The sequence below is a fragment of the Coregonus clupeaformis genome, chromosome 7 (genome assembly GCF_020615455.1).
Source record: "Coregonus clupeaformis isolate EN_2021a chromosome 7, ASM2061545v1, whole genome shotgun sequence".
Classification (NCBI taxonomy): Eukaryota; Metazoa; Chordata; class Actinopteri; order Salmoniformes; family Salmonidae; genus Coregonus; species Coregonus clupeaformis.
In genome coordinates this window covers 27,700,147-27,720,048 of record NC_059198.1, presented here as the reverse complement: position 1 = coordinate 27,720,048, position 19,902 = coordinate 27,700,147, and the positions used below count along the sequence as shown (strand labels likewise).

General features: G+C 41.5%; 2 protein-coding genes across 4 annotated transcripts; one reads left to right on the top strand and one right to left on the bottom strand.

The window, feature by feature from the left end:
• Nucleotides 1-1,662: 1,662 nt before the first annotated feature.
• Nucleotides 1,663-10,297, bottom strand: LOC121569103 (probable E3 ubiquitin-protein ligase MGRN1). Of its 3 annotated transcripts, XM_041879742.1 has the most exons (16): nucleotides 9,930-10,297; nucleotides 9,506-9,624; nucleotides 9,170-9,258; nucleotides 8,709-8,855; nucleotides 7,707-7,824; nucleotides 7,547-7,613; nucleotides 7,325-7,368; nucleotides 7,165-7,212; nucleotides 6,866-6,934; nucleotides 6,455-6,614; nucleotides 6,079-6,188; nucleotides 5,683-5,897; nucleotides 4,511-4,668; nucleotides 4,214-4,324; nucleotides 3,512-3,557; nucleotides 3,185-3,276 (listed from the first exon to the last, which is right to left on the bottom strand). In XM_041879742.1, the coding sequence occupies exons 1-15, from the start codon at nucleotides 10,015-10,017 to the stop codon at nucleotides 3,517-3,519; spliced, it is 1,584 nt and encodes a 527-aa protein (XP_041735676.1). In that variant the 5' UTR covers nucleotides 10,018-10,297; the 3' UTR covers nucleotides 3,185-3,276; nucleotides 3,512-3,516. The 3 variants fall into 3 exon arrangements, with proteins under 3 accessions (XP_041735674.1, XP_041735677.1, XP_041735676.1); XM_041879740.1 differs by lacking the exon at nucleotides 3,512-3,557 and having other exon boundaries at nucleotides 1,663-3,276; XM_041879743.1 differs by lacking the exons at nucleotides 3,512-3,557; nucleotides 9,930-10,297 and having other exon boundaries at nucleotides 1,663-3,276; nucleotides 9,170-9,287; nucleotides 9,506-9,593.
• Nucleotides 10,298-10,607: 310 nt separating this feature from the next.
• Nucleotides 10,608-19,593, top strand: LOC121569104 (UBA-like domain-containing protein 1). Its single transcript, XM_041879744.1, has 3 exons — nucleotides 10,608-11,240; nucleotides 11,584-11,643; nucleotides 18,081-19,593. The coding sequence occupies exons 1-3, from the start codon at nucleotides 11,133-11,135 to the stop codon at nucleotides 18,375-18,377; spliced, it is 465 nt and encodes a 154-aa protein (XP_041735678.1). The 5' UTR covers nucleotides 10,608-11,132; the 3' UTR covers nucleotides 18,378-19,593.
• Nucleotides 19,594-19,902: the final 309 nt, after the last annotated feature.

Below are 19,902 nucleotides of genomic sequence, written 5' to 3'. Positions count from 1 at the left end.
AGAGAATTTCTCAGGGGCAGAGAAAGCGTCAAACAGGAAGCTCAAGGTAAAATCAGTGACATAGCTTTTCTGTTTTGATGTTAAGATTATAAAACTGTCATACATAATGCATTGTGCCAAATTGTGATGTAAATGTGCATACTATGTACTGGTGCATCAAAATTCATAAAGTTGCCAATATTATCTTTCAATTTTGTAATTGTCATTTTTGTTGTTGTCCTGCTTTACCAACCATAGCTAGCTAAAGTAGGACGAATGGAGTAGGCTTTTCTTACGGAGGAAAGCGACCCCTTATATTTAGGTTAGACAGGGCTCTGGTTCTTGTAGTACTATGTCCTGTTAATTATTTATTGTACTACTGTTATTAGTACTGTTATTTGAGTGAATTCAGAAGGTGGGACACTTTTTGCATTTCCGTCTTCTGTAACCTCTTCAGACATCTATCCAACATATTAGCCCAACACGACACATTTCTGAAATCCTCAGATGTTTCCTAATCACACAAAATTGAATCGTCATTGGGGTACAATTAGGACTACAATAATGGTGTCATAGTCTACCAAATGCGAACTGAAGATAAGGTTTTGACAGTGTCCACAAATGACTGTATCATGCCTCCTGTGAATATGATATCAACAACAGTTTTTTGTGTGTGATTAGGAAACATCTTGAGGATTTCAGGAAGGTATCATGTGTTGGGCTAATATGTTGGATAGATGTCGAAAGAGGTGATAGAAGACGGAAATGCAAAAAGTGTCCCACTTATTCCGAATTCACCCCAAATGGTCATCACAGATCAATGGAAATCAAGCATGAGACATTGTGTTCAACATTACTTTTATTTTATTGTTATTCACATGCGGCTATAGGCTACAGATGTAGGATCTTAATTTGAGCCAGTTTGCTACAGCATGAAAATAATCCTGCAGCAACAGGACATTTAAATTATGTTTATTATAATGAATGGACATTTTTGAAGGGGTTGATACATTTTTCATTAGGGCAAATCAAGTGATATTTTAAAGTGGAAATTACAAACTTGAGTAGCCTTTTTAAACCTCGAATACACAAGTTTGCCTTTCCTACCTACCGTGCAGGAAAATTCTCAGCAACAAAATATTGATCAAATTAAGATCTTACATCTGTACACACAGGGACAGACAGATATTGAAAGAGTTATGAATCACTAAATGTGGTGTTATCCTGGATACCAGGTCAATAATAGTGAGAAACAGGAACAAGGCACAGGTGTATCATCAAAGTTAACATGGCACATCGTTAGAGTCAAAGACACATGACATGAACAGTATGAATCCAAAGCAGTTTACATTTTAGATATTACATTTTAGTCATTTAGCAGACGCTCTTATCCAGAGCGACTTACAGTTAGTGAGTGCATACATTTTTTCATACTGGTCCCCCCGTTTGGAGAGGTTTACGCCTGTCTACAACAAAACCCACATGCAAAAGATAACCTAATGTCTCAACATATTGCATAAGTAAAATGGTTAAGAAGCATTTAGTTTATTCCTCCTGGGAAAAAAATAAGGAAACAAACACAACACAGACCATATAACAACCAAGTCTACTCTTAAATGTACTTACTTTTTTAGATGAAATGTATCAATATATGGATTTAACATAATTGTAAATGCTGAACAATTGGTTTTAATAATTGTTTAATAACAACAATAAGATTTACTTTGAAATATTTCATGAACCATTGAGAATGCAAAGAAAGGTCATACATTTAAAGCTCTTTATATCAGCCAATGAAAATAAAAACTCCTAGACTACAGGCTCATACAGCTGTATATCCTCAAAACAGTTTCATCACAAGAACACCAATAACACAACAAGCAGCAGCCATATCTGTTTAGTTGTTGAAGGCACATAGAACTATATGTACGGTGCTACATCTACGGGAAAGTCAGACACTGCAAGTCATAGAACTTGAGCAAGGCAATGACTATGCCATGATGACAAGCCACAATAGAACTACAGAAATCTGCCACATCTACAAATAACACAGTTTGTGCTATACAGTCAGCATAGCATATTGGCTTGTTGCAGGCTCTATATTTCTTTGTGTTCAGCTGTTAGGGTGTAAAGCTGGGGGCTCTGTCACAGGAAATCTATCAGCTAAATTTGAGATACTGTGCATGTAGCTGTAACTACTAATCTCGTTATTTGAATTCTATAATACACAAATATACAATTTTGCTAATTAATCTACACAATTTTCTAGTACAGGTACAATATATAGAATATCACATAATTCAGTATAAAAATGCACAAATGTAGATATTTACCGTTGAAGACAACTTGAAATGAAATGCCTCAATTTGACTTGCTATTACAGGGGAATTCACCATTTCACAAGGTAAAATGAATTAGTCCTCAAAACCTTTAAAATGACAACATTCAATTGTCATGTTTAAACATGTCAAATGTCCATCGAAATGTTTCAGAGTTTGCTTTCAAAAACGTTTCATATCATACAAGCACCAAGAAATAAAATGTAAAAAAAGTTATTCGTTTGTCATAGATGAAAACAACAGGAATGGTATTAATGCTCTCTAAAACAATTAGTGTCTAGCAGTAATTAGAGTAGAGTCAACTGAAAGTGAGTGTGCTTCTGGCACCACCATATGATGGTAGTCATATTCAACCTCTGGAATCATGCAGCGTCCGCCACTGCACCACAACCCCATCCAGAATGGACAAACAATTACACACTCCTAAATGTATGTAAAGCAATCTAATCAAGGACTTGTTGTTTTTTAGTTAAGGTATAGTATGGTTTTAGTAAATCCTTGCAATGACCACCACAAACAAACTTTGAATCGATGCCAGCTATGGCATGAATAGGTGACCAAAGTAGGAGAGTGGGCCTTGGAGAAGACCAAGGGGACTGGATCATGGGGGAGGGTTGGCTTGGGAGGAGACCATGGCTAAGTCCCAATTCTCCACCCTTCAGGCTAAGTGTGCACTTTCACACTCCCCGTCATGGATTTAAAAGCATTGGATTGGTGAAATTATTGACTGGAAGGAGTTTCCACCATTGTTAAATCCAATGCGAGAAAGTGTGCAAGTGCACACTTCTGAAGAAGGGTGGAGAATTGGGACTCAACCAGAGAGGGAGAAACGTTGGGCCCAGAGGTTAGGAGTCAAGTTGCTCATCCTCCATGTGAAGGCTGCTGGGGGGACACAGGAGGGGCTGGCTGGAGCAGTTGGTACTCTGACTCTTCAGGCTCTCCGTTGACTCTGATGACCCTGTGGACACGAGGAGGATGATCCAATTAAACAAGAGGATCTCTTACTCATGTGAAATAAATCTAAGCAGTTGCATACTTATCAATACAAACTTGCTGTCAATTAGCATGATAATCAGAGTTACAACCTGCAGCAGATTATTAACCAACTGTCCTGAATCTGACAGATTGCGAGGGATCGGTTTCTCCGACAGAAAAGCAGATAGGTAAAGACAGGACAGAGAAGTCCTACATACCACATTTATTCCTCCACACCAATAGAGCAGGCATCAGGACCTAGAGCTGGCCATAGCAACGCCAGGTAAAGGGACAGCGCAGGGAGTAAGGAAACAGAGAAGAATAAACAACAGCACACAGGTTAGATGCAAAGCTGGAGGACTGAAAGCCTGGGAGAATAAAGAGAAAATGAGCCAAAGGTGTTATACCTGCAATCAAAAATGTATGTTTACAATTGGTTTAAGCATTAAAGACATGCTCTGGTACCTTGGCAACTAATAAGTATTTTTTAATACCCTTTGGGCTGGATGTGTTAATGTGTAGTTCATGCATAATCTATGAACAGAACTAGCCAAAAAATCCCTAGTTTGACTGTTGTCTGGAAGCTGTGCAGCGCAATTTTCCCTACATTTACCACCATGTGGGCTAGCCGCCTAGCAATTCAAGTTTCAGCCAATGAGCTTCAGCCCGCCAAGGGAGTGACAGCTAGCAACACGCACACAGTAGAGTGAAAGAGAGCAATGATGTGGTGCATATATCTGTACATTTGTGATGTAGTGCGCAATTTTCGGGGACCACTTTTGGCTCAAGGGCACTACTTTCAGAACTACTGGCTAAAAAGTATACAGTACCGGAGAATATCTTTAATATCCAGACAAACATACATGCTTGTGCACACAAGCACAGATATGGGCCTGGGCCTTGTGTTATTATTAGCTTACCTGGCAGAGACAGGTCCCCTGGCGGGTCACTCTCTGTTTTGGTCAGGCTGCTGTGTTCACTGCTGCAGTCATGAAGGATCTCTCGCTCTCCTCCAGAGTGCAGCCTGTCCTCTGTACCACACATGACAGGAGGGAGAGACAACATGCAACAAGACCTAAATGTCCTTACGCTGGTTTGCAATGTACCCTGGTAGGTAATTCAAGTCATTATTTGGAGGGGTCACCTACCCAAACTTGATGTAGACTGGACCTACCACAACAGCTATCTATGTGCATTCAGAGCATGACAGAACTCACCATCATCTGGGGAAATGGACTCCGGTACATCCTGGGCTGCAGTGGCCCCAGTGGGAGCAGGGCTGCTGGAGAGCAGTGTGTGAGGCTGGGCATCCGACATCTCAGACAGCTTCTCCTCATCCTCCTCCTGGATGGGTGATGAGGGCGACCTCAGGGTGCTGCAGGGGTCAAACACTTACAATGAGGTGACATTGATAACAAAAAAACAATTTTACAACCGACGTGAAGCTTTATAATAAACAGACTGCACTCTGTACTGTTGTCCTGTAGTAATGTTCTTTATAATAAACAGACTGCACTCTGTACTGTTGTCCTGTAGTAATGTTCTTTATAATAAACAGACTGCACTCTGTACTGTTGTCCTGTAGTAATGTTCTTTATAATAAACAGACTGCACTCTGTACTGTTGTCCTGTAGTAATGTTCTTTATAATAAACAGACTGCACTCTGTACTGTTGTCCTGTAGTAATGTTCTTTATAATAAACAGACTGCACTCTGTACTGTTGTCCTGTAGTAATGTTCTTTCCTGCAGGTTGGCAAGGCTCAGCAATGTCAACTGGATGGATTGCCAAGGACATGCCGTCTAATCAGTTTGTAGCATAGTGCTGGATACAGGAGAAGACCTCTAGCAGCAGCTCACCACAACGTAAGGAGCCTCTTTATTCTGACCCTGGGCCAGCTGTTACACAAAATGATGAGCAATCAATCCAGAGTCAAAGCCAATGTCAAAAAGCAAATCCATCCAGCGCAGTTAATGTCAGGGCTATTAACTCCATATTAAATGTAAAACTAAATAATTAAATCTTGCATTTGAATATGCTCCAAGTTAGAGGCAGTTCAAATCAAATGGTAATGTAATTGTGTGAACAATTACAGTAGCAGGCAGCTGGACTGTAGAGGGCAGCACTGGGAGACTGTAGCCTACTTCAGTTTCTCCCCCTTCTTCCTAAAGTGTGCACTGGCTCACCCTACCGCAAAAGATTTCAAAGCATTGGATTGGTTTACATATTGGCTGGAGGGAGGTTCCACCATCATCCCTTACACCTGTCCATTCCTTTTAAATCCATGAGGGGGAGTGTAGTGTACAAGTGCACACTTCAGGGAGATGGTCCATCTCAGATGGAGGAGAAAGTGAACTGGGCTTGTGACAACCCCGGTGTCACAGGATTACCTGTCAGGTGACTTGCTGACTTTGGCCTTCTGCAGGCCCCCGTCCCCAGAGTGTTCTGGGGAGCCCAGCGGCCGGCCCTCCCCTACCAGGCCCCCAGAGAAGTTGATATCATCGTAGAGGGGGGCGGGAGGGATGGAGGGGGACACAGAGTGCAGGCCGTTAAGGGCCTCCAGCAGAGAGATGGGCTCAAAGCCTGGGGGAACCGAGTCTGAGCTCTGGAGAGAAGCACACACAGAAAGACTGGTCATATATTTACTAGTCATTCACAGTCATTTATTAAAGGCTTTGTAATTGCATAGTGATGAGTTGAGGTTTGTTAAATACAAGTAGAATAAGAAATGATCCTTGACACAAATGACGCCGTGTGTGTAATAACAACAAATGCGTGGGCCGTACCGAGTGCTCATCATGGTCCATGTTCTGAGCCAGTACAGGGCTGAAAGACACAGGGGAAAGCGGCCCAGGCTTCTTCCTCACAGCTCTGATCTGCAGCAAGGCTCGGAAGGCTGGGGAGTGAGACAGACCAAACACGGATTACACTACACACTGTCAAATGTGACTACATCTTCACTAAAATGTCAACTTTACAGCATTTTCCTTAAATCAGCTCAGTCCCCACAGGGCGTTCATCTCTACATCCATTAGGTGTCTCTCTCGCTGAGCTCTGAAACATGGCAGCCTGGCAGGTCTATTTCCTATTAGCGAATGCAGGAAATAAGGCATGAAATCCCAGTTGGAAGCCTATTGGAAACAAACTAGCGTCGCTCCTTACGCAGTCTGCAGATAGGACAGTTGTTGGCCTGGTAACGCAGGGTGTCAGCACAGGAGTTGCAGAGACACAGGTGTCTGCAGGGCAGGATGATGGTGTCTCTGAGGTCTGACAGACAAACAACACACTCATTGCTGTTGTCACTGTTCTCATCCTCCGACGGCTGCAGAGAACAAAATAAACATATTTGTTAGAGGGATGAACATGTAGCAAAAATAGACTACGCAAACCAACTGATAACCAACGGTCTGAAAACCTACAGCATAATGAGCCACATTTCTAGTTTACATTTCTGAAAGACTCGAATGTAAAAATGTGTTGCTTTCCTTATGCAACAACCTTTGTGAATTCATGTTAAATAAATCTACTGTATGCATCTACAAAAGTGTTCTTGGTGAGTTCTAGAATAAGAACCTTGGTCTCTTGGTTGTTTTTGTTTTCAATTCCATAGATCTCCTGCAGCAGGTAGCTCACACGATCCACCTATAACCGAGAGCACACATGGTAACAACACGTGGCCAAGGACAGAGAATGATGGAAGGAGCACATTATAGCCTTACGTCCCATAAGGCATAAAGAGGAGGAAGTAAGCACACATGCTAACAAATATATATGTGTTGTAAATTAACATGTTTTTGGTATTCAGGCATTTTGTATTTTGAATAATCTACTAATATAATAAAGAAGACATGGATTAACTTGGATTAACTTACAATTTGCTTCTGCTTCAGAGGCTTGACCGAGAAACTGCCATCCACATGCTGGAAAGGAAGAAATTGTGTTAACTTCACATATTTCGCAATGAGGGATGCAAATTTGAGTCAAATCCGAATACTGTCCTCTTCTACTGGATCATCACAATGAGTTACTTACTCTCTCAAAGGCTGCCAGTAGCACATGTGCATGTCCCAAGCAATCTGGAAAAGGACAAACATTAATTAATAAGGGATTACTGTACTCTGTGCATACAGAATGCCTAATCTAGCACCTGCTATTGTGGTACAGCGGAGAGGCAGTTGAGAGACAGTTGCCAACTCTGGAGTACATAACATTAATAACATCTCTCTATGCGTCCAAACCGTTTGGACCACCTACCATCCCCTTCATCCACCACAGCTTGGATCACCATGGGGAAAACACCCCGGTCCATGTCAAAGTTCAGCTGTAAAGAAATGGTGACAACAGATTAGTTTATCAACTGTCAGCTGGTGACATCACTCCACAAGATTGAGTGCTGCTGCCCAGATATACTCACATCCTCCTCCTTCCAGTCGGTGAAATCGATTTTGAAAGAAGGCAGGGAGAAATGTTGGCTCACACCCCTCTTATAGTGCACAGTCTCAGATACCATGGCTGGTCCCTTTGGGTTGTACCTACACAGGACAGAAACAGTGATGTCAATATCTTATCAATACAAAAACTATCAAGGTTAATTTAGTATACAGGAAATATAAGATGTTCTTTTTCAGATATTTTTTTATTTTACTAGGCAAGTCAGTTTTGAACAAATTCTTATTTACAATGACGGCCTACACCGGCCAAACCCGGACGACGCTGGGCCAATTGTGCGCCGCCCTATGGGACTCCCAATCACGGCCGGTTGTGATACAGCCTGGAATCGAACCAGGGGGTCTGTAGTGACGCCTCAAGCACTGAGATGCAGTGCCTTAGACCGCTGCGCCACGCTTCTTGAAAGCTTTCTTTGACCACAAATAATGAAAAACAGCATTAGGCCTAACTAAAATCATTTTCCCTCTTAAATTTGTCAATGGAAAATCTCAATAAAAACATGATGTAAAAAAAGGCAGAAAAAAAACATCCATCCGCTCACATAATGACCTCAGCATAAACTATTATATTCATTCCCTCTTCAGATGACCTTCGTATCCATGGAGACAGGTGGTTGCTAAGGACCCATTGTATCTCTCACCGTCTGCTTTCTGGAGACTGGCGTTCTATGCTGTACATTGGCCATATCCATAATGACAAGCACTATCATAAGATGTTCTTATACAATGTGTCTTTAAAGTGAATAAATCAATATCACTGCACATCTTCAGAAACTGATGAAAGGCATGGATTTCATTTCAAATGAGGAATGTAAAATGCTGGATTGCATTTAAGTTAGATTTTTGGGAGCAAGAGACAGTGGAAGAAAATATGTATTTCTAATTAGTGAATGACTTAAATAGCATATTGATGGTAAACATAGTCTATCATGTAAATGAAAAGGTTTCTGAATCAGACTCTTACATACATTGCCATCCCATTGGCGAATTCCTCAAAAGCTTGGCAATACAGGGTGATAGCCACACGAGCATCTGCGTCAAATGTGAACTCCACACCATACAAAACCTTTGGCTTCCCCCCTTCCTCCACTGGAGCGTCAGTGTCATCTTTGTACCTAGTAGTCAAGCAGACAAACAAAACAATATTAAGCTATCTTTTTCAAGTGGCCAATTTCAAAATTACATAACTTTGATACTGAAGCTATGATTAAGTTAACACAAAATTAGTCATGCACCACACTTATGAAAGTATGTCAATATCAAATTAAACGTAGGCCTAAACAAGTACAGTGAATAGATGTTAGGCTAAGCTCAATCAGCCGGTATTCTTGACCCTGAATCACTTACATGGAAACCACTAAGACAAATAAATGAGCACAGGTCAGTCAGAAGACTACTTGCTGTAGAATATGATGGTGTTTTTCCTCACCTGACCAAGCGCAGGGAGTCCTTTCTGATATTGACCAGACTTCTCAGGGTCTTCACAGGCTCATGGGGTGCCGGGGTCACGTACGGAAACTTAGCAAAGGTGACACACAACATCTAGTCTAAGAAAAGAACAGCCCAATGCAGATCAACTTCAAATGCTTTAGCCTAATGAATAGCATGGGGGATGTGAATCAAGGACTACTCCTGAACTCCCACTTCAACTAATTGGACTAATATGCTGTACATGTTACTTCTCTGTTAGCAGCTTGCAAGATGCAAAACTTAACAACATAGCTAAGACATTTTGCCATTGTATAGCAAACTTGTTTGTCCTTACTTGTACAGGCCTATTTCCAAGGAAGTTCAGATCCATGTTTTCTCCAAATAGGTAACCCTCTGGATGGGGAGTGTCAAATTTCTCCCCTCCCATGAAAAAATGGCTGGCAAAGTAATTCCCTTAAAAGAAAATAGAAGTATGTGACTAGATTAGAACCATTGAAAAATCAGGATGGAAGGCCTATCTTTAATCAGGACAAGATCAGGGCATCGATGCACAACTCATCTTTGCCTCATCAAATAAACATTTCACCACGACTGAATATCATAACCATTTATAGCTAATAGCTTTCACATGTAACGTTAGGCCTAATAATGATGGGAGCTGATGATGTCAGTTTAGCTAATATTAGCAGCGTTAGCAGGTCGCTGGCTAGCTAACTTAGAGTTTTAGCGTTTCAATCCAAATTAATAGCTATATTTACCCGATTTCGGTGGAAATCTGTATGCAGAATTCGCCTGGATATCAATATCCTCAACGCCAGCGATTCTCCGGCTAAGAATCGACCCCATCTTTCCTTGTTGTTGTTAGCTAGCTAATTAGCTACAGAATTAGCTAGCTACTACTAGCCCCTACGCTAGTGTATTTATCGTCCAAGAGACAGTTTTGTAATAAGTTTTAGACTTTCTTCGGTATTACACAGCCACTTATATATCAAATTGTTTAACTGTCAAGAATAACGATAGAACCAAGGATAACTGGGCGTCCGCTAAAGAAAATAAACACAAGTTGCAAGCCAAAATCCTTCTGATGGTGTGAATCGGTGTTGCCAACTCCTCAGTAAGGAAAGTAGCTATTGGCTGTCCTAAAAGTCGCTAGAAGTCGCTAAATGACGTAATCGCCCAATTTGCATAATTGGCCATGTGTATGTAATTGTGATGGACGCTGTAGGAGAGAGGAATAAAGTCGTGGGAGAGACAAAAAGTGAGTAAAAAACACCCTAAATATGTTTAGAACTACAACTGAACTTTCTTCTGTCGATTCTTGTTTTAAAAAATGTTTTACATTTACATCCCGCCCTGAATGTAAGCCAGGGCGGGATCAACCAGCAGCGGCTTCCCGCATGCGCGATTCATTTGCAGTCTGGACGCGGAGGGGTGAACATCTCCTGCTCTGACTGCAGCTGGGATGGACTGCTGCGCGAGGACTGGGCCGCCTGTGAGTGCTTTGGGACGGGGTTGGGGCCCACAGCAGCACCCGCTCCTCGCTGAGAAGAGTAAGAACGATACGTGCTTCACGTCAGAGTCTCCAAAAGTCTCCAATAACACCAGAAAAAATCGCTAGATTTGTCACTAGTAGCTTATTCGAAAATGTGTCGCTAGAGGGGTCTGAATACTCGCTAAATATAGCGACAAAGTCATACGTCAAACTACATGGTGTTAGGAACTTGTAGTCCTTTCTGTCACCGACCTGCTGATCGCCCCTCCCCATCGCTCTGATTTGCTCTCTCGTGCTGCGGATCAAAGGGGCGCTCAGGACACTGAACATAGTTCATACAGTAAATATTGGAGTTTTCTCTGCCGGCTGTGCTGTCTCGATGAGAGGAAAGGCTAATGCAAGCGATAAAAACCTCAAGGACTGAGCACCAAACCAAGGGGAAAGGTTTAGAATAGCTGCTTCTGCAAATATGGATGATCTAAAGCACCAAGTTATGATAAATCAGTTCGTTCTGACTGCTGGATGCGCGGCAGACCAAGCAAAACAGCTTCTACAAGCAGCACATTGGCAGTTCGAGGTATGGGAACCTTTAATTGAGAATTGTCTGAGTTTGGTGCATGGGAGATAGATCAGTATGACATAGATCAGTCTGTGTCTGTTTCTCAGAGTCATTAATTAAATACATCTAATAATACAGTAATGCCAATCATTTGTAAAATAATATGGTTATCTTTGTAGGCTAATGCTATTATGCAATGGAAATGTAGCTAACTATGGCTTTCAGCAGCCAAATGGCACAATGTAACATTTTCACAGCAGATGGTATAATATCGAGATAGGTTTTATGTCTGCAATAGGCTATCCTATGTGCAATGCATACTGGATTGGTGCTTATTGACACATATTTTATTTTTCAATAGACTGCATTGAGTGCCTTTTTTCAAGAAACCAATATTCCATACAGTCACCATCATCAAATGGTAAGTATAGAAAACCTACAGTATTATTGTTAACAATGAATAATTTATGTATCATTATGATTATTAGGATTACATTATGATGATGATTATTGCAACAGCTATGATTATATTTATATTAATGCCCTTGTCGTCCGTGTCTGCCATGTTGTACCGAAACACAGTGGCGGCTCCTGAAAAAATTCTCAGGAGAGGCAATTTTTCTGATGATTTAGGTGACCTACACACATTTAAAAAAAAGATATGTCCAGCAACAACATGAAGACAGGGGCAGCATATAAGTCAATACCAGAAGCATTTATTGACTGATCTCAAAAGTGTTGGCTTACCAGGGTTGGTGGAGCCCTCAGTTTCATCTTTGCCTCGCAAAGCTAACTCAAACACTCCGCAAAACTTCACACACTGGATTAGCCGGCTGAGGATGTGGCGGTTCTTGCTAATGTCGTAGTAAATATATTTGTTATAGTGAATATGGAATATGATATGTTGAGTAAAATGTTGTGCTAAGATCTATTTAGGTCAGGAGCTGGTTATAAGTTCTGTTCCTATCCAATAACAATGGACAAAAGGGTCCTATCTTGTCAGCCTTGTCAGCAGGTGGCCAAGGACAACACCCACGCCATAGGCCTCTCAGTTCTTCCAACTCACGAGTTCTTGCTCTGAGGACACACACACACACAAACACACACACACACAACTCATCACTGTTAAACACACACACACACACACACATCATCACTGTTAAACACACACACACACACACACAAAAAATCCCCTCTCTTAGGCTGAACATTTGAAGACAGAGAACCCGACTCAGAGCCAATGCAACAGTGACAGTAGCCTGGAGGTGACCTCGCCCAACTCATCAGGACCAATCAGAAGATCAGAACTACTAGATTGAACCTACTTCATTTATTGCATAAAATGTCTGCACACAATGTTTCGGGGCTCTCTTCAGATAATAATAAATAATAATAATAATATGCCATTTAGCAGACGCTTTTATCCAAAGCGACTTACAGTCATGCGTGCATACATTTTTGTGTATGGGTGGTCCCGGGGATCGAACCCACTACCTTGGCGTTACAAGCACCATGCTCTACCAGCTGAGCTACAGAAAGTGGATACTCATGGATGCGCATTGCAATTGTAAAATGTCAACACAATTGGAGACACCACGTCATTTTTGGAGACATGTTATTGACAGTAAACTATTGTAGATGCGACTGCTAACTAAATAAAACATTTTAGCTGGCTAGCTAATCATCTTAGCTAAATGTGGGGCAAACAATTCAGTTATTTACCGTTAATTTGAGGGATTGGGGTGAAATAAATCGAGTTACATAGTGATACTTTACGATATACTGTATTGACAATATCGCAATATTTTAGCGCTAGTTGGCTGTACCTGCACCAAAACACCATTATTGTTCCTTCATAGCTTGTTCTCAATCTTTTCACATTGGGAGCCAATTAGTTTTCAGCACTTTTATTTCCATGACTGATCAAAACTCGTTCTCATGGCTTTCTGATCCCTCTGCAACAGACATATGGTGCGCAATAAAATCACAGTATCGAATCGCAATACGTATAGAATCATGAGACTCGCAATGCTGATGCATATATCTTATCGTGAGGTTCCTGGCAATTCCCAGCCCAAGTTCATTTGCCACAACAAATCTCTTCGCTAGCAAACGCTAATATTTTGGTAAGTGATGCAAATAGTGAACTATGTAGGGCCAGGATGTAAAATATATGTAGCTGCAGCAATTTCTCTTATCTGATATGGTAAGTAATGGGGCTTAATTTATAGCTCCCTAAGAGTTTGACGAACGGGTCCGTGAACGCGATTCCAGATATATTTACCTCTGAATAAACTGCCTTTATTACACCATATCCACATCCAGTAAACTTGTGATTATCAACACTAACCTCATCGTTGTGGCGGCGGACAGCTAGCCTGTATCCCTCGTCATCCAGTTGAGTGAGTGGCAATGTCTTTTTCGTTCGGTACCAATTTTTGGAAAATCCTCGGGTGTAGGACTTTCCGCCTTTAGTAGAAACCTGTTGAATTATTAAATTTGGTCTGGGAGGTCCTAATTGTTTCGTTGCCAATTTATCTTCATTTGTTCGCCGACAAAAAGGAACTTCTTTCAAAGACACAATCGAGTTGGACTGAAGCCTAGCCATTTTGATAGTAGTAGTGAATTGATTGAGGCTGCTACCTGGTCTTTTCTTAGTTACGTTCATTCGTGGTTACGTTATGTATGACGAAAGCGTAAGTGCAAGCCCACAGACACCCATAGAGAATGTATTGAAAGCTTTGAAATGTGAAACAAATAGATTTTACATGACAGGCTATGAGAGACTTCTGGGCGATTTTCAACCTGACTGAAATCGCCCAAAAAACGGGCGGGGCCATTTGAAGCACGACTTTAGCCTGATTTGACATTTAGTGGCTGTCAGATCAGACGTGAACACTGATAACTGCTGTTGCCGTGATATAATTTTTTATAAATTTATAATTTTTTAAAATAATTTTTTATTTTGTTATTTTTTTATAATTGATTAGAAAAAAAATCCCTTCCTTTTCCCGTTTGGCAGTGCGTCGCCCATATCGCCCTATTGAACAAGCCGTCCCTGCCGAAACACAAGCCTGACAAAAATAAACACACATTGGCCACGTTGTTCATAGTGCCTCGTCATGTAGCCTACTACTTACTGTGTTATTTCACATGAAAGGTGACATGATAGGCTACTATGGTTATAATATTATAGTCGGCAAATGAAGTCATGTGATATCGCCTCCTCGTTATTATTTTTCTAGAATTGAAGCCTTGAAAATGTCTCTCATGGGGAGGCTGGTTCCAGCAAAAGTGAACATTGTTGTAATTATATAAAAAAAAATTAAAGGTTAAAGACTACAATGATTTAAGTGCTACAGCACTTATGATACATATTATACAAAACATACTGTCTTTTAATTCAAAATTATTACTGAAACTTAATGACAGTGTTAAAATCTTGACAAACGTATACCAGGACATTAGCACAGTCTAATTTAGGCCATTTGTCATATAGATTGGCCATTTGGCCTATAGTTTTCCTCCTTTCTAAACAACAACTGGCTTCATGAGCAATACGATATCAGCTTATTTAGGTCTAGAACCTTACCTCTCATTACCTACCACTGGGTTTGCCAGTGATCTCATTCTGCTTCTATTTTCATTTTTTCATTTTCAAACTGATGAAAATAAACAGGATGTGGGCAGACATTAGATAAGAAGCAGTGACATTGTCAATACATCTGGTATGGTCTGTTTACATTAGGGGTTGGCTGTCAGGCGTGGCATAAGGTTAAGTTGAGCCCCTTTCATTGACAAATGGTCGACAGGTTAACTACAGTGCAGTATGTGCCCACTGTGTCCTTAAACAGACCAGTGCAGAAAGGCCAAGCGTAGGAGAGGCACAATGCACATGTAACATGTGGAGACATTTCAAGCTGGGGAGTGAGGTTACGAAACTAACTCTGTTACACACAAGTCTATTAAAGGTCATGTTTTTGAAAGTGCTGAAGGGTATTGTTGCTGTTGTCAGTAGTGGTTGTATTGTTATGAAGAGCACTGTGACCTTCGTTTAAAATGACACTTCTGTCAGTTGAACAAGTTGACATGACAAACCAGCATCTGTATATTAAACTATCCCTGGCTACATAATAACAACAAGGGACTGTGTTGGGTTAATTATTGACTCACTCTATGGTTGCTCATTGACCTGTTTGTGTTGGAGGTTGGTGAGATTGATTTGTTTATACAGAAAACGGTAATGTAAGCTGCCTGTCACGTGACACGTGATGTTTGAATTTCCTTTATTTCATCTAGTTGGACAGTTGACCACATACATGGAGACAGACAATGTGTAGGGTGAGTTAGTGAAACAGCTCTGACAAAGGTGTGGTTTATCACAATGTCCCAGTCAATGTTTAGGATGCCAGGAGGTCTGTGGCAGTCATAAATCGAGTCAGTTAAAGAGTCTTCATAACATCGTCCAAAAGAAACAGCTTTTGTAAACTGTACTACTACCCTTGTTATTGCTATTTGGGATGGCTATTAGAAATTTAGTGTTTACATTTAGATGTGCTCTGATGCCTCTGAGGGATATCATTTTGAAAGGAAAATGTGTCTGTAAACAAGCCCTTTGAACAATGACAGAGTAGACTGCCTGGTGTACAATAGCACAATTGTTTAATATGGACGATGCTGGTTGGCAGGATGCAGGGCTTTAGTACAGGGTACAGTTTGCCATTGTTTATTCTGAGGCACAAATATGGCAAACTGACAATAAACAATAGGAAAAGTGAGAAAGACCACACTCTAAAACAAGCTCTCATGTTTCCCTGGCTGCAGCTGCTATTACAGGATCCATCCCTATCAAACAGGACTGTTTCTATAGCAACTTTGCAGCTCCAGATGAGAAAATACACAGTCGGTCTCCTGTGTGTTTGTGTACAGAGCCAGCTGATGCTAAATGACTAAAATGTAAATATGACTGAGCAGTTGCCACACACTGAGGCCCACACCCTGTGTGTCCACATAGCCAACCCCTTCATCACTCTTCTCCCTATACACTGCTGACCTCTTTCAATGTAAAGCAGTGGAAACTTCCACACAGGCCAGGCTGTCTTGTTATTGTGATCAAATAATGGAAGGCCTTTGTATTATATGTGTTCTTCAGCTGAACAGTTTTAACCATTTTGTAAACATGTACAGTATCTTTAAAACAATCATATCTTAGGTCATGGTTTTATTGTCCGCCATGTGTGTCAATTGACAGGAAGTCTGTTATGATCACTTACAATTTATTGCTGCAATTTACTGCAGTGTTATTGACTGAAGCAAATGTAGGCTACCAGTGATCTACTAAGCAAAATGACATTTCTGAAGCAGTCAGCCTTATGCTAGTATGGCTGCTGCTGACCCATTTTTTTGTACAAAGACATGCTTGTTCTGAACTGAGCAATGCACATAATAGCTTTGGGTTCACTGAGCATCATAAATGATTACATTGAATAAAGGCATGTCTTGTTCCTATTGAAGCAGGTCAACCCTGTGTGAAATGAGTCCAATGTTCGTTCATTCATTTATTCATTCATTCACGCATTAATTCTTACTGCACCATGGAAACCTTAGAAAACCTGTGGGTGGGATACTGGGCTTGCAGTGAGACACTAATGTTCTTATCAAGTAATAATTATTTATTTATTAGCCTGTGGTGATCTTTTTCTTCTTGTACCTATTTCAGCACTCATTAACAAAATTGAGTTAAATTGTCTGACAATTCTCCTAAAGAAATATGTTTACCATAGTCAAAACTTATTCTGATGGCAAGCATGTTACCTTTAGTTCCACTACAAATCACATTACTGTTTGAGATATTGCATAATCTATTATGTGGTGGATATCCTGTCCACACAATGAGAAAACAGACAGTCTGGTAGCCTTCAGATGGTTGGGGTGAATCCTAACACTGGTTGCTTTCACCTTTCATGTCCTGGATGGTATGATTCCTTTGGACCCTCTTAGGCTCTTTCTCATGGAATGGTGTTTGTTTTGGCTGACTGGTCCTGTGTTTGGCAGTCACAGAGCAGTCTCCTGAGGCCTGCTCTCTGTAGTGTCAGCTGAGAGGGCAGACTCAGGGCAGGATGTAGAATTTGGTGGAAAGAGAAGGGGTCAGTCTGAGGAAGTTGGGCCTCGAAGGGAAAATATTTGTCCCTTTTTGCTTCCACAACTATTATGATGTTGGTATTTTACCACCTTTTTTCTCCCCAATTTCATGGTATCCAATTGGTAGTTACAGTCTTGTCCCATCGCTGCAACTCCCGTATGGACACGGGAGGTCGAGAGTCGTGCGTCCTCCGAAACACAACCCAACCGAGCCGCACGGCTTCTTGACACAGTGCCCACTTAACCCGGAAGCCAGCCGCACCAATGTGCCGGAGGAAACACCGTACACCTGGCGACCGAGTCAGTGTGCACTGCGCCCTGCACGCCACATGAGTCGCTAGTGCGTGATGGGACAAGAACATCCCTGCCGGCCAAACCCTCCCCTACCCTGGACGGCGCTGGCCCAATTGTGCGCCGCCCCATGGGTCTCCCGGTCACTACCGGCTGCGACAGAGCCTGGAATCGAACCAGGATCTCTAGTGGCACAGCTAGCACTGCAATGCAGTGACCACTGCGCCACTCGGGAGGCCCGATGTAGGCACTTCTAAGGACCAGTTGAGGGAGGACATAAGTGTGAAAATGGTAAATCAAACCAAGCATGTCCATTAGAACTGGAGACAATGCGCCAGTAATTACAAAAGCCAGTAGTGAAATATGCAATCATAAATGCTTACAGATCGATGTTCTCTTATTAACGGTTCTCTCCTTTCTCCACAGATGCACACTCCAGCCAACACACCAGCAACACCTCCTAACTTCCCAGACGCCCTGGCCATGTTCTCCCGCCTCAAGGCCTCAGAGAGCTTCAACGGCAGCAGTCCCATAGCCTCCATGGCGACCTCTCCTCCTCAGGTGAACTGGGCCATGGGCCCTTCTGCCCCAGGTCAGACCCAGCAGGGCCTGTGGACTCCTGGGCAGCTGTCCTCTCAGGTGCCTCCCCCTGGGTGGCCCCAAGCCGTCACTCAGCAGGCCTCCAGTGAACAGGCCAGCGTCGCCATGGAGGCAGAGAGATGAGAGCACTGCAGGGGCCTCGCAATAACAAGAGGAACCAATATTGGGCAGTCCTCTTTGACAAAGTGAGAAATGAATTGGCTGAAAGGGAAAGCAGAAAACCAAGCAATGTTGTGGACATGCACTGAGGACAGAAAGGAGGAGCATACAGCTTATGAGCATACAGCTTATGAAGATTCACATGACTCCACATTGTAAAAATCTGCAGACAATTTTAGTTAGGAATATGTAGATTTTTTTTTTCATTGATCTGAAACCAGAGACAAAGATGGACTTGTATGACTAGTTGCGAAGAAGGATCTTGTTGTACACACCGATGTATATGACAGTGTCATAATCTTTCCTTTGTCTTTCTGGAGTTGTGTCAATGAACTGGATGCCTTTGCTACTGGGGGTGCACTGCATAAATAACATCATTCTTCTTTAGTTTTTAACCAGTGTAAGTGTGTGAATATCATGTGTTCTAGTATTCTAATGTGCATAGAAACCAACTTGGATCTGCTTTTTCAAACATTGGGTAATGACTTTGACTGTCCCACTCACACAATCAAGGAACACCAGCTAACCAACTATGTTTAAGCAACTTTACAAACTGCTCCTCTTTATAGACAGTGTGTCTGTCTGCATTGAATGCTAAAGGATGTTATACTTCAATCACGGTTCAGTGTTTTTTGTATGATTTTGTTTTCAGCCACTAGTGTTCGGAGGAAAAGTGAGATTAAGGTTTCTGTCAGAGCTAGACTTCTTGCTTGATATTCCAGCTGTGCACCCTCTCTAAGTAGCAGACAGCTATTTCATGATACAGTGTTGTTGTTGTTGCTTAAGATGGAAATCAGCATATTAGGGGAAAATAATAAAGATGAGCAAAAATAAGAAAAAAACAGCATATTTTGTGATGCTGTCTCAGGAACTCTCGGTTTAAAAATGTTTGGTCTAGGCAACTGATAATATTTTTTATTGTGTACAATGGAATTAATATTGTAATTGAAAAAAACTGACAAATTCAGAGAAGGCCCCATCCAAACATTTTCTATTCTACGATCTGTTAATCTGATAATCACACTCTAGTTTTATTCGGCACATTGGTTAATCTGAACACACGCCTGTTCCTCAATGTTTTCCATGAGACAGCTACCACAACAATGTTGTGGATTACCAGACAATTAACTAAATTTTTTGTGTTTCTGAATAAATATTGTATGTATTACACTGCATTAGATCTTGGAGTCAGACTCTCTATGTATCAAATGGACATGGGGTTCTAATGAAACTATTACCCACAACATTCTGTGCTCTTTTAGTATTTTCCAGATGGCAGTTTATTTCTCAGCGGATGTTGAATCCAATGAGTTGGTATGACGCAATCTTCAGTCACACACATCACATCAGGGAGAGATACACTGTTTAAAAACCAGGGGAAATGTGAAATGGTCTAAACAGATGGATGTTTGGCCTTCTCTCTCCATCCTTGGATTGATGAAAAACATCAGAGCAGACTACAAGAACAGGGACAAGCAGAGACCAAACA

Excerpts from the sequence above, each read along its gene's own strand:
- LOC121569103 (XM_041879740.1), bottom strand. The coding sequence starts at position 10,017 with ATGGGGTCGATTCTTAGCCGGAGAATCGCTGGCGTTGAGGATATTGAT. Across the intron at positions 5,898-6,078 it reads TGGACCATGATGAGCACTCG|AGCTCAGACTCGGTTCCCCC; the intron begins GTACGGCCCACG and ends GCTTCTCTCCAG. Across the intron at positions 4,325-4,510 it reads GTCCATTTCCCCAGATGATG|AGGACAGGCTGCACTCTGGA; the intron begins GTGAGTTCTGTC and ends TGTGTGGTACAG.
- LOC121569104 (XM_041879744.1), top strand. The coding sequence starts at position 11,133 with ATGGATGATCTAAAGCACCAAGTTATGATAAATCAGTTCGTTCTGACT. Across the intron at positions 11,241-11,583 it reads CAGCACATTGGCAGTTCGAG|ACTGCATTGAGTGCCTTTTT; the intron begins GTATGGGAACCT and ends ATTTTTCAATAG. Across the intron at positions 11,644-18,080 it reads ACAGTCACCATCATCAAATG|ATGCACACTCCAGCCAACAC; the intron begins GTAAGTATAGAA and ends CTTTCTCCACAG.